This window comes from Cherax quadricarinatus, chromosome 87 (assembly GCF_038502225.1).
Source record: "Cherax quadricarinatus isolate ZL_2023a chromosome 87, ASM3850222v1, whole genome shotgun sequence".
In the NCBI taxonomy this organism is placed as follows: Eukaryota; Metazoa; Arthropoda; class Malacostraca; order Decapoda; family Parastacidae; genus Cherax; species Cherax quadricarinatus.
This window is the reverse complement of record NC_091378.1, coordinates 16,157,868-16,172,472: the sequence shown is the minus strand read 5'-3', so window position 1 is coordinate 16,172,472 and position 14,605 is coordinate 16,157,868. Positions and strand designations below refer to the sequence as shown.

Below are 14,605 nucleotides of genomic sequence, written 5' to 3'. Positions count from 1 at the left end.
AGACATGCACAATTACTACTCTACTAAGAATAGAATACATGACACTTACCTTTATTGAAGATCTGGTGATTATTGATGGGATGAGAGGAGGGGAGAGTGTGGAAGTTATTGTTTAGAAGGGGAATCCCCTTCCATTAGGACTTGAGGTAGCAAGTCCTTTTCTGGGGTTACTTCCCTTCTTGTAATACCACTAGGACCAGCTTGAGAGTCACTGGACCTCTGTCACACAACAAATCTGTCCATAGAGGTCTGTACCTCCTGTTCCTTTAAGATTTGCCTAAAATGGGCCACAACATTGTCATTGTAATAGTCACCAGCATGGCTTGCAACAGCTGTGTTAGGTTGATTTTCATCCATTAAGGTTTGCACTTCAACCCACTTTGCACACATTTCCTTAATCTTTGAAGTAGGCACAATGGATTCCACAACTGGCATAGGCTTCTCAGGGTTAGCCCCAAACCCTTCAAAATCTTTCTTAATTTCCATACTAATTCTCACCCTTTTTACCACAGGGTTGGCACTAGAAGCTTTCTTGGGGCCCATGGTGACTTATTTTGCAGTTACAAGCACAAAAAACACTGGGATAAGGTGAAATGTATCGAATATATGCGTGGATGCGACCGCACTGGCTGGCTTGTAAACACTGGCACCCACGGGGCAGCTGAGGCCACACGTGGGACGCGTCCAGGACAAATCACGTAAGGCGAGGCAAAATTTTTGCGTTCAAATGCTTTGTATGGTAAGATTTAATGTAACGAAATGCATTTGTAAGGCGGGGGTCCACTGTATTTATGTACACAAAGGGATACTAACTTCTGATGTAATGTTCAAGAGGTAGTTACTACTTTGTAATCATAGCTGCTACCCTGCCTCAGTGTTGGGCATTCAACTGTGAATAACCTTGGTCAACCTTGTTACTAAATTGAATGCCAGACTAATGCTCATAACAGGAGCCTGGGAAGAGACAAATATCCACAGTACTTCGGGAAGCCTCTTAGATCTTTTTCAGTGGTCACCAGAGAGAAAGAGCAAGGTAGGGCTCTGCATAAATCTAGCTCACCTTGCTGGTACAAAGAGATGCTAGCTCTCACAATACAGCCTCTCCTCACTTAACGACAGAGTTCCGCACCAAAGACCATGCTGGTAAACTAATTTGTTGCTAAGTGAGGAGCGTACTGTAATGGTAGTGGGTTTGAGTCTACCATCTTTGATATTGTTTTAACCCTTTCAGGGTTCAGACCCCTCAGTCTGATACTTGTCCACAGGGTAAAGAAAAAAAAATGGTAGAGAATCTTTTTCTGAAGACAATAAAAGAAAATGTATGAAATTTGATGGAAAATTGATGAAATATGCTCTTGTGAATTTTTCTGCATCAGTGATATTTCAGTATTGATGATTTTGCCCACTTTGTCCCTTATTTTAAGCCAACTACATTATTCCAATCGATCAAATTCTTAGCTGGTATCACTTCTATTTTATCAACTGAGCATGAGAAACTGCCCAATAAAGTGATCAGAAGTTGGTAATTTGACCAATTTCACACAAAGTTCAAAATATTCCAGTTTCAAAACAGGGTCCAGAATAAATAATGCAGGCATTCCCAGAACTAAAATAACATTTCCTCTGTTTATTACTTACATTTCCAGACTTTACAGATAAATTCCATTTTGATTTTTATTCACACCAAAAAATAGAAGATTTACTGTTATGCAATATTGTAATAACTGTATAAATAATATCAGTGCATTCTTGAATGTATATTAGACCCACCAGTCGATGTGTACTGGACACACGACGTGATATATTTACCCTGAAACATCGGCAAAAATTTAACATTTCCACTAATTTGAGCTCAATTTTAAGTTATTTTCAGCACTAAACCCAATCAAAATCATCTCTATTTCTGTAATATATCTTTCATTCTATCAAATGCGACAAGAAACCATAAATACAACTGTAAAAACCATTCAAAAATACACCGCAGTCACTGTGTCAATCCAAAAACACAGTAGCAGCTTTTTTTTCCTTATTATGCACTGTGTGCTGCAGGATTTTTTTTTATATGGTGCACACTTACCACAAAGATGCATTCTCTCATATCTACACCCAAATTTACCACTCACAGCTTATCTGAGTGAGCTGAGTTCACAATGTAGTAAGTACTGTACCACGGTTTGGACCCTGGCTTCAAAGCCATAGAACTACGGGACAGACTCTGAAAGAGTTAATGTCACCTTTGCACCATTTATAACATTTCTAGTATATTTTTTAATGCTTATACAGTAGTGTACTGTATAGTGTAATAAAAAGACGAGAGGAAATCAACTCTAAAATACATTATTTAGGTATGCATACTGGTCAGAGAGCCCGTTATAAGTCCAAGTCGTCGGTAACTCAAGGAACATTGAAGTTTTTTTTTTTTCCTTGCATGCGATATCAGGTGACATATTAGACTTGATTTATATGCAAAGGCCCTTAGACACTTTGAACACCGATGTGGTTTCTCCCCTGTATGAACTCTCATGTGCATATCTAGAGTTGATTTTCTTGAAAAGGCTTTTTTACACTGCAGACACTGATATGTTTTCTTTCCAGAATGAACTCTCATGTGACATATAAGAGTTGATTTTTGTGTAAAAGTCTCTAGACACTCTGAACACTGATGTGGTTTCTCTCCTGAATGAACACTTAAATGTCTGTTTAAACTTAATTTATGTGAAAAGGTCTTTAAACACTCTGAACACTGATATGGTCTTTCTTTTGTATGAACTCTCAGGTGCATACGTAGATATGATTTTCTTGAAAAGGCTTTTTTACACTGTGGACACTGATATGGTTTCTTTCCTGAATGAACTCTCATGTGATCTATAAGAGTTGATTTTTGTGCAAAAGTCTTTAGACACTCTGAACACTGATGTGGTCTCTCTCCCGAATGCACACTTAAATGTTTATTTAAACTTAATTTATGTGAAAAGGTCTTTAAACACTCTGAACACTGATATGGTCTTTCTTTTGTATGAACTCTCAGGTGATCTAATAGATGTGATTTTCTTTTAAAGGAATTTAGACACACTGAACATTGATGTGGTCTCTCTCCTGTATGAAGTTTCTGGTGATTATCTAGATTTGATTTTTGTGCGAAAGCCTTTAAACACACTGAACACTGATGTGGTCTCTCTCCTGTATGTAGTTTCTGGTGTATTTGTAAATTTGCTTTCCTTGAAAATGCCTTTAGACATTCTGAACACTTAAATGGTTTCTCTAATGAATGAACTAGTTTAGTATGACTTGTCAGACATGATTTCTTTTTAAATACTTTTTGACACACTGAACATTGATGTAGTTTATTTTCTATTTCACTGCTCATGATTATTTATAATATATATTTTTATAAAAAACTGTTTATCCTATAGGTTTCATTTGATTCTACATGTGTGAAGTATATATCAGGAAAAAAATATTGCATGTGAGAGATGAAAGCAGATTCTTTTTAAATTTGTAAAATGAGAAACTTAAGGATGAAATAAAAAGGAATAATATATGTCAAAGTGTAATGTGTATTTACATAAGAGGGCAATGTGGAAGCTCAAGTTAAACCCCAAACAATAAACTGAAATGGAATACCTGAAGAAAGACAAACAGGCTACCTTTTCATAAGAACATAAGAAAGAAGGAACACTGCAACAGGCCTACTGACCCATGCGGAGCAGGTCCATGCCACCCCCCCCCCGGCCTAGAACAATGACCACCTAGTCAGGTCACTGCCACTTAAGGAAGGAGCACAGTACCAGACCTGGTAGCCCAAGCTAGTCAGGTGCAACTCACACCCACCCACACCCACTCATGTATTTATCCAACCTATTTTTAAAACTACACAAAGTCTTAGCGTCTATGGTGGTACTCAGGAGTTTGTTCCACTCATCCACAACTCTATTACCAAACCAGTGCTTTCCTATATCCTTCCTGAATCTGAACTTTTTCAGCTTGAAGCCATTGCTGCGAGTCCTGTCTTGGTATAATTTTTTGCTCTGTTAAGAGCTTGCAAAAAATGAAATATTTAATATTAAGTTAAGAAGCTTCTACTACAAGTTAACATGAAAACGTTTACTGTACCAGACAAGATAGCATCATGGGTCTTAAAACAATGTGAAGCCAAAATAAATTATCTTCTTTGGAAAAATCTTCGAGTCTAGTTCAAGAATAAACTGGTTAACATAGGAAAAATGACAATTATAATGGAGGATTCACTAAGCTACAGGTCTGTCTTGCTGATAAACATTCCTGTGAACTTCCTACAAACAAACATTAGAGAAAGGTGGATTAAACATGAATGGTGTTACAAGTAGAAACTTCCTCTCATAAATTTATTTTATGTTAATGTTTACCACAATGTTTCTAATATATATAAACAAATGGCAAGAATAAATTAAAAATTAAAGAAACATTTTCAATGATGATGAAAGTGAAAAGTGAAAGTGACAACAAGCCACACAATGAATGTATTTCTTGTGTATAAATATTAGAAGCAGACAGAGAGAGTCATCACCGGGTAGGTAAAGACTGTCAATGGAAGTTCATATAAATGATGTAAGCAACATTTTTATATGACTCTAAACAACCTTATAATAACCAACATAAAAATAGGAAACAAATGCTGAAAAATCACTTAACAACAATTGTAATATACAGCAGAGGTGTGTTATGGTATATGTACTTACACAAAGTTGAACAAGTGGGTAAAAGTCTGAAATGCAGCTGCAAATAACTGCCAGAGTTATAAAAGATTGCAAGTATTACTCATAATACAAAGATTAAAGAGAACTGATAAGGAACAGTTTCACACACTTTCAACAAGTAGTAGTAGTCCTCAAAGAATATAAAAAAGTGATACAACCATTGGAAATAATAACACATGTGATAAGAAAGTAGATAATAAGCCTAGCTCAGTTCTTATATCTTTAACTTGACAATGACAAAGAGAAGTCTGAAGGTTAAACGAAGGTAAATGATAATGTGGTGGCAAAAGTTAATGAATCTATTGGTTAACATAGAAATCGGTTTTATGTTTCATTAAATCGCTTTCTATAATATACGTAATTCAAATTTCACCATGTTCCCAAGATCACTTAATTGTTCTATACAAAGATTTTATTTCCTTTATTTTGACACTGAACACTAATATGGTTATCTTGTACAGTTAATCTTACATTTAACATAAATTGATTCTAAGGAGATACATTAGTGAACTAATTTAACAAGTACGTGACTTAGTTTAGATATTTTCTTACATTATACTTGCTTGCCTGGGAGAAACCGAACTCCTAACTATTCTGACCAGTCTGAGATGATTACCTTACCAATGTTTGATGTATAACAACTAGTAGTACATGTGAGAGGCTACCAGTACATTGTTGGTGCACTATGTCCAGATGTAACAACTGGTAGTACAAGTGAGGTTACTTGTACACTGCTAGTAAACTGTCTGGATCAATGAGAATTTACTAGTTCATTGTTGGTGTACTATGTCCAGATGTAACAGCTAGTAGTACATGTGAGAGGTTACTAGTACAGTGTTGGTGTACTACATACTGGTAGTACAAGTGAGGTTAGTGGTACACTGCTAGTAAACCACGTCTAGATAAAACAGTTGATAGTACATGAGAGAGGTTACTTGTACACCACTAGCAAATTATGTCCAAATATAACAGCTGGTAGTATGTATGACAATTGTTGGTGTACTATGTCCAGATGTAACAACAGATGGGAATGGTTACTAGTACACTACTACTGAATTATGTCCAAATGTAACAGCTGGTAGTACACATGAGAATTTACTAGTTCATTGTTGGTGTACTATGTCCAGATGTAACAGATGGTAGTACATGTGAGAGGTTACTAGTACACTATTAGTATACTTTGACCAGATGAAAATTCATTTACTACTTAAATGAGTGATAATGTTACATAAGAATATTTCAAGGTGAGAAGTGAAGGAAGAAGCACATGGTGTTGAGGATGTGCATGTGACACCTGAGCTTCAAGATACTGACACTCAGCAAGTAGTAATTCTGACAATGTATTATATCCTCCACACTGCTGGAACTATATATCTCCACTACTTCTGCCACTTGCATCAGCTTTTATTTTTATATCATTACTGATATCTGCAATTCTTCTGGTAAAAGGATGAGCTGCAAAACAAAAGAACCAGAGATTAGTAGAGCTGCAATTTAAAGTTACTGCAATATCTTTAACCTATTGCTAAACTTTTGTTGCAAAGGCAAATATATTTTATGATAAACTAGTAGCTTATCAATTTTTATTTTTTTATTATTAACACATTGGTTTTCTCCCACCAAGGCAAGGTGGCCTGAAAAAGAAAAACTTTCATTATCGTTCACTCAATCACTCTCTTGCCAGAGGTTTGCTTACACTACAGCTTTAAAACTGCAACATTAACACCCCTCCTTCAGAGTGCTGGCACTGTACTTCCCATCTCCAGGACTCAAGTCCAGCCCGCCACTTTCTTTAAAACCTATGTATTATTCTATACGTATAATCATATAGCACTATGGGCACACTGAATAAGATACTGTACACTATAATATTCTTGATATGTACCATCTGGTACATTGCTATGATAATTTGTACTCATAAGTACAAGGGTAATATAGATATATAAATAAAGGTGGGTTCCACTTACACAGCAGGTTAGGTTCTGGGCTACTGCTGTAAAGCAAAAATCACTGTAAAATGAAACGTAGCCTTTTTTCACCTTCAAATGTAAATAGAAGCCTGATAACACTGGTCAACAACCAAAATGCTTCCGAGACCAGAGTAGCAATTTCCAACTAATTTTAGGTCAATGATAATGAATATCATGGTTAAAATTGTCAGCTCTACTTTTCAATATACACCTATGTGTGTATACTGAACAGGTTCCAACAGGCTTGCAGCACTGTTTCTTACCACACTCACCATTTCACTGCCCTTCATTATTATTCCAGCAGTCATAGAAGGTGGTTGTGCTGTTTATATTTTGAAGTGAAAGGTAGGTGATTTTCTTAGCCAAACAGGGGAGATACACCAAGTAGTGCTGCTTTCTATGTGAATGGGACAGCTGTGCAAGAGGTTCCCAGTACATCAGGAGAGACTGGCTACCTCGTCAATCATTGGAGCTGGGATGAAAAATGTTCAACATCCACCTCTCAGTGAACCAAACAAAATTTTGCTACTACCACTACACACAAAACTGGGGCTCGTGAAAAACTTTGTAAAAGCTATGGCCAAATTTGGTCAGGGATTCAAGTATTTAACATCAAAATTCCCCTCACTGAGTGATGCTAAGATAAGAGAGAGAGTCTTCAATGATACTCAGATTCTGGAGCTTCTTAAAGATGGTGACTTTGAATCAGACCTTCATGGGGAGGAGACATGGGGAGGAAACATTCAAGTTAGTGGTGAAGGGATTTCTCGGAAACAGACTAATCTCATTTATGAAGCATACAACTTTTCAAAAATTGTTGACCAGTGTAACATATTTATACTATCATATATTAAGTGAGCAAAAGAGACAGGCCTTAAAAAATGCATATACATTCAGTACACACATTACTTACCGCAAAATATTTCTGTTCTTAGCTTATAATAAGTGGTGAATTTATTTATTGTAATAAGCCTGAATAAATGAATGAATTATGAGTATAACTGAAAACTTTTTTATTAGCAAAACACTGTAAAGTGAAGCATTGTAAAATGGGGGCTTCCCTATATGTGTCCATGTGCTCTGTTAGACTCGACTTAGAATTTGACTGACAAGTTCCTAAATAAACTAACGTCTGCACCATCAAGGCTATCAAACAGCTTACTTTACTCATTATTACATGTAAACTACATTATTACACATCAAAATTCAAATGTAATGTTCTGAACATATGGATTGAACAGTAGTATGTATGAATTGCATTTATGAAAAATGGTATGCTGGTACTTACAAGATGTGGAAAAAGACACTTATGTACAGTTCAGGACATTTATTGAAGGAAATGTTTAGCCACGAGTAGCTTCTTCAGTCCTAATATCAAGATAACTAAGAAATGAGTATATATAGTGGCAGAAGTCTGGGAAAATGTTGAGTAACTAGCAGTAGTAGTGGTCATAATTGTGGTGAGACAGGTTTGGTTTGAGGAGGACCTGTCAGCATCATGTTACAACGGTCTCCAGAATGGTTAATATCCTGTTGACTAACAATTTGAAAATAGTGTAGCTTCTGGACCTTTGATGCATAGTGTTACTGACAGCAATTAGGGCAGTTTCAATACACTTTCGCAAACTTAAATTGTATTCCTTGATGACTAGTCTGGGTGTCCAACATCGTCCCTGTGTTGAACACACGCATTTTTATGGTCATCACTGCTGGAAGCGTTTTTGTGTTCCCTGATCCTAATATCCAGAGATCTGGTTATTTTCCCCACACATACTTTATCACACCCCTCACATACTTTATCACACTCCTGCATGTGTGCCAGAGTCATTCTTGGGTTTTTGTACTAGGTTTCCAATAGTAGTTGAAGAGCTGGTGGATATTTTAGCTAGTTTTCTGTCAAAAATTTTTTGAAATGTTAGTTGCAACATTGCTGCCTTGTAAAACAATGTAACTTGGAGGCTTTTCTTCAACTTCATTGCTGTTCATCTCAAGAATACGTGTCACATATTGAGGATGTGCGTCACACAATTCCATTTATATTTAGTAGGTTTAGGGATTTAACCCTTTCAGGGTTTCTGACATACTAGTACGGCTTACGCACCAGGGTTATTGATGAACTAAAATGCCTAAATTCTAGCACCCTCAAATCTAGTGAGAGAAAGCTGGTAGGCCTACATATGAAAAACTGGGTCTATGTGGTCAGTGTGCACAGTATAAAAAAAAATCCTGCAGCACACAGTGCATAATGAGAAAAAAAAAAACTGACCGTGTTTTTGGTTTAAAACGGCGACTTTGTAGTGCATTTTCATATGGTATTTATTGTTGTATTCTAGCTTTCCTGGTCTCATTTTATAGAATGGAAGACATATTACAGAAATTGAGATGATTTTGATTGGTTTCACAATGAAAAGTACCTTGAAATTGAGCTCAAAGTAGCATAAATGTTCAATTTTTACCAAATTTCAAAAGTAAACAAATCAGGCCAAGCGTCCAATACTCGTCAACTGGCAAGTCTAATATTCTTTCACAAGTGCACTGATATTATTTATACCATTTCTACAGCATTTCTACACTAATGCAGTAGTCTGCATAACAGTAAATCTTCTATTTTTTGTGAAAATAAAAATTCAAAGTAGAAAGCAAAAGAGATACAAGAGGGGCCTGAGGATGTGACTAATGAATGTCTGTCTTGCTTATTCTAGACCCTATTTGGAGATTGGCATTTTCTGAAATTTGTGTGAAATTGGCAAAATTACCAAATTCTGACCACTTTATTGGATACTTGAAATTTGTACTCATTCGATAGAAAAAATGGAGTTCTAGCAAAATAGATATGATTTTTGTAGACTAGTACACTGAAATTAGCCGAAAATAGGGCTCAAAGTGAGCGAAATCGCCGATGCGTAAACATCGTTGAGACTGCTAACTTCGCGTGAGCCTAATTCTGTAAGTTTTCCATCAAATTTCATACTTTTGGTGTCATTATGATCGGGAAAAAATTCTCTATCATTTCATAAGAATTTTTTTTTTTTTCCGAAAAATTTTTGACCCTGAGAAAGAGTTTAGGAGAGGGCCTCTCGACCCTGAAAGGGTTAAAAAAAGGGCATAGTGTGCTACCTATTGGAAAAGTTTGTGATTGTTCTCAGAGTTGTCTTTCACTGAGATATAATTGGTTGGAAGCGAGTTCCAAGAATTGTTCCCCAGGCACAGATACTATGTGTGAGGTATGGGTAGTTGAGGGAAAAGTAAAGTGTTAGGGGTGAGAGTTGTGTAACACAACAGGGAATTTTAGAGAGAATCCCAACCATCTCTGATTATAGAATGAGAAATAAAACACAGTAGACCGTCATATAGCATGCGGTACAATTTTATGTAACAAGTCATAAAATTAATTCCCTTTTCCTCAAGCAGCCGCCTTGTTGTGGATTAGCGGGGAAGACGGAGACCTCCCGCCATCCCCTGCCACCCCCCCGACACTGCCCACCATCCCAGCATTCGTACTTTATACATGTCCAGTCCTTCTCTGCTACAAGCTAGCTGTGTTTGTGAATTGTGTTTAGATCTTTTAATTACTATATCTTGTATCTGCCAAGCAATCATGACACCCAGTAGACATACCAGTGTTGCTGAAAGTGGCAAGAAACGGTATGAGCATTTAAGTCTTAGAATTAACAAAGAAAACAAAGATACTAGACAAGAGATAATGTGTGGCCGTAATGAAGTGTTACTTTGTACACATAAAAAGAGGTAAACATAAGTTTGTGTGACTGAGTGACTTACTGAATGACTGACTGAATGACTTGACTGACTTACTGTCTTGACTTACTTGACTAAATGACTTGACTTACTGAATGACTCGACTGACTGAATGACTCGACTGACTGAATGACTCGACTGACTGAATGACTCGACTGACTGAATGACTGACTTACTGAATGACTTGAATGATTTATTGACTTGACTGAATAACTTACTTGACTTACTGACTTGACTGACTTAATGAGCTGACTTACTGAATAACTTGACTGACTGAATGACTTAAAGTTAGACACTCCAGTACAACCATCGACTTCAGTACCAGAACCTCTACCATCCACCTCAGACCAGTAGGGACACAGCATAACTCTCCACTCTCTTCACAATCATCCACAAACACAGTACCCACAATTTAATGTAAAAAATACTAATATTTCTGTTACATTTGTTGTCTTAAGCAATAAAAACAACATAATACATCACGATAATGAACAATTACATATTCACTTTTATTTTTGTAAGATATGGAGGTCTAAAAAAGTTGTTTGACTTTTCTGGGGCTCCCAGGAACGTAACCGCATTTTTCCCATAAGTTCTTCAGTTTATCTAACATGGATTCACCTAGCACGCCATTTTCAGGGACATAACTACCATGTAATGTAACGGTCTACTGTATTCATTATTACTAGGTAGCAGGTCGGTAGACAGCAACTGCCCAGGCAGGTACTAACATCCTGCTAGGCGAGTGAAACGGAAGCTTGTAATTGTCTTACATGATGGTAGGATTGCTGGTGTCTTTTTTTTTGTCTCACAAACATGCAAGGTTTCGGGTACATCTTGCTACTTCTACTTATACTTACATCACACCACACATGCATGAACATGTATATACACACATGTTGGAAGGGTTCCATGGAGATGTGATGGTTGGAGATAAACACACTTGTTGGGTTGTATTCACTTATACATGTATTAGCAGAGTTGTGAGGGGAACGCCCAGCCTGCCTGTAGTCACCTGTAGGTCTATCCGGGAACTGAGGGGCAGGGCATCAGACGCTCACATGTAGCATCGCGTGACGTCACATGCTAGCCGCTAAGTCTAGCAAGGGGTTGCCTATATAATACATATGGATGGTACTATGATACTCAGATAAGATATGCAACCTATACAAGGGATCAGCAACTATGCTGACATACACCCCTCTGGGTTTTTTCCTAATTGCTCACTTGTTGTTGCTCTTGTTTACTTCCTTGGTGGAATATGGCCGGTTTGTTGAAAAAAAAAAAATACAGTGGACCCCCGCTGCTCAGTGGCCGTGACTTTCGTAAAATCTGACTTTCGGCATTTTTTTCGGTAAAATTTGGCTTCATGGTTCATGATTGGACTCGTGATTCGGCGACCTTCTGGCACGCGTCTGCCCGTCAGCGTGCACATAAAGCCAGTCTCCTACACAATTCACACTCAATGTGCCATTGTTTACCAGCATGTGACCATCACCCCATGGGTTCATACAGCACATTTTATAATAATTCATTTTTTTTGTGTTTGCAACTGTTAAATAAGCCACCATGGGCCCAAAGAAAGCTCCTAGTGCCAGCCCTTTGGTAAAGGTGAGAAACACAATAGAATTCAAGAAAAAGCTCATAGCAAAATACTAAGGTAGAGGAGGAAGAGAGAGGGAAGAATGTGCCTCCTGCAGTGATTCAGTGATTCTACAATATGTATGATACTAAAGCAGCAGGTATCGATAAAGGCTATAGCTCCAGCCAGTGATAAAGTGTAGAATTAACAGTGTAGCAAGTAAGTTAAGCAAGTAAGCGACAGAAAAACAACATGAAAGTAACTCTCCAATGTTGTTGGATGTGTATAGGACCGCTGAACACATACCGCCCTGCTATCTTCCACCACCCTAAACCTCTGCCAACATCTCTTTCATCAAACTAACTAAACTAACATCTCCTCCAAGGTAAGTGTAAATATAAAAGTTTAAGTATAAAAGTAAATATAAAAGGACACCAATGGAAATATGTCACTCTTGAATTTTTTGGGTTATCCTGGGTACTTTACACATATGCTGCTATGTATGATAATCTATGTATGTAACTGTATTTGTGTATACCTGAATAAACTTATTTACAAATTTAAATGTAAATATTTCTTATTTATGAATTACATACATTGTTTAAGTGTGATGGTGGTGGTGGCCAAAGCCTCCACCACCACCAACACGGCTTCTCTCAGTGGCAGCCCTTAAACCCGACAACAACTTACACCATTTACTCCTCTCATACATTATGACATATTTTATTCATTCTAGAGTATATATCATGCTTCTATTTTATTAATATTATTTATGCCATATAATGTCAGATAAATAAGCCGGAGAGATGACATTATCCTTCCTCTTGCCTCCTACCTACCTCCTACACCAATAAGAATCAATAACGGTTAAGTGTGATGTTAAATGTTCATTTATCCATTTTATTAGTGCTTTATATTTGTCATTGTTTTCTGTATGTAAATCTATATTTAATCTTTAAAAAAATAATTTTTTGCAAATACTTTTGGCTGTCTGAAACGGATTAATTGGGTTTCCATTATTTCTTATGGGGAAAATAGATTTGCCAATTGTGAATTTCGCCAGTCGGCAGACTCTCTGGAACGGATTAATCACGAAACTCGGGGGTCCACTGTATTCATTTTTGTGCTTATTAAAATATGAAGCACAACATGAACAGACACAACACAAGGAACAAGGGCAATGTTTATGACTGCTACTTGGATGATTTCAGCCATAAACTGTAAAATATTAAATTTGCAGTTAAGATAGTGTTTTACTGTGAAAATATTGAAAAAACAAACATGCCTAACAAAACCCAGATAACTTACCTAAAAAAAAACCTAATGCAATTTAACCTTACCATTGCCAATGGTCCTGGCTTGTCTTCATTTACATTTGGCTGGTTAATAACACAACTCAATATTAAGCAATGATTGACCAAGACATGCTGCATATTAGTGACTTTCTCTTGTGCCTAACAATGTTTTTGCTATTACATTAATTTTTTTTTTATTAACACACTGGCCGATTCCCACCAAGGCAGGGTGGCCCGAAAAAGAAAAAAATTTTCACCATCAATCACTCCATCACTGTCTTGCCAGAAGGGTATTTTACACTACAGTTTTTAGTTAAACTGCAACATTAACACCCCTCCTTCAGAGTGCAGGCACTGTACTTCCCATCTCCAGGACTCAAGTCCGGCCTGCCGGTTTCCCTGAATCCCTTCATAAATGTTACTTTGCTCACACTCCAACAGCACGTCAAGTATCAAAAACCATTTGTCTCCATTCACTCCTATCAAACATGCTCACGCATGCCCGCTGGAAGTCCAAGCCGCTCGCACAGAAAACCTCCTTTACCCCCTCCCTCCAACCTTTCCTAGGCCGACCCCTACCCCGCCTTCCTTCCACTACAGATTGATACACTCTTGAAGTCATTCTGTTTCGCTCCATTCTCTCTACATGTCCGAACCACCTCAACAACCCTTCCTCAGCCCTCTGGACAACAGTTTTGGTAATCCCGCACCTCCTCCTAACTTCCAAACTTTACAATGTTTTATTGCATGTAAACTACATTTTTTTTTAAACTGCACAAATAGAAACAAAAATTTCAATTTTAGTTTGAATAAATGCACTACTTTCTCTAATATTTCCAAAAATAACAAACTACACTGTTACTGCAGCCAGCAGTAACAGCATGGTTGATCAGACCCTGAGCCACAGAGGCGCTGACCCCCAAACCCTCTCCAGATATAGACAAGAAACACTTCTTCCATGGTACCTGGAGTTTACCTGGAGAGAGTTCCGGGGGTCAACGCCCCCGCGGCCCGGTCTGAGACCAGGCCTCCTGGTGGATCAGAGCCTGATCAGCCAGGCTGTTGCTGCTGGCTGCACGCAAACCAACATACGAGCCACAGCCCGGCTGATCCGGAACTGACTTTAGGTGCTTGTCCAGTGCCAGCTTGAAGACTGCCAGGGGTCTGTTGGTAATCCCCCTTATGTGTGCTGGGAGGCAGTTGAACAGTCTCGGGCCCCTGACACTTATTGTATGGTCTCTTAACGTGCTAGTGACACCCCTGCTT

General features: G+C 37.7%; 2 protein-coding genes across 2 annotated transcripts in view; one reads left to right on the top strand and one right to left on the bottom strand.

The window, feature by feature from the left end:
- LOC128703822 (lachesin) overlaps nucleotides 1-14,605 on the top strand; it is a 1,052,338-nt gene that overhangs the window by 378,524 nt on the left and 659,209 nt on the right. The window lies entirely within an intron of this gene.
- Nucleotides 1,613-5,490, bottom strand: LOC138855265 (zinc finger protein 84-like). The gene has a single exon (XM_070103765.1). The coding sequence runs from the start codon at nucleotides 3,365-3,367 to the stop codon at nucleotides 2,342-2,344; it is 1,026 nt and encodes a 341-aa protein (XP_069959866.1). The 5' UTR covers nucleotides 3,368-5,490; the 3' UTR covers nucleotides 1,613-2,341.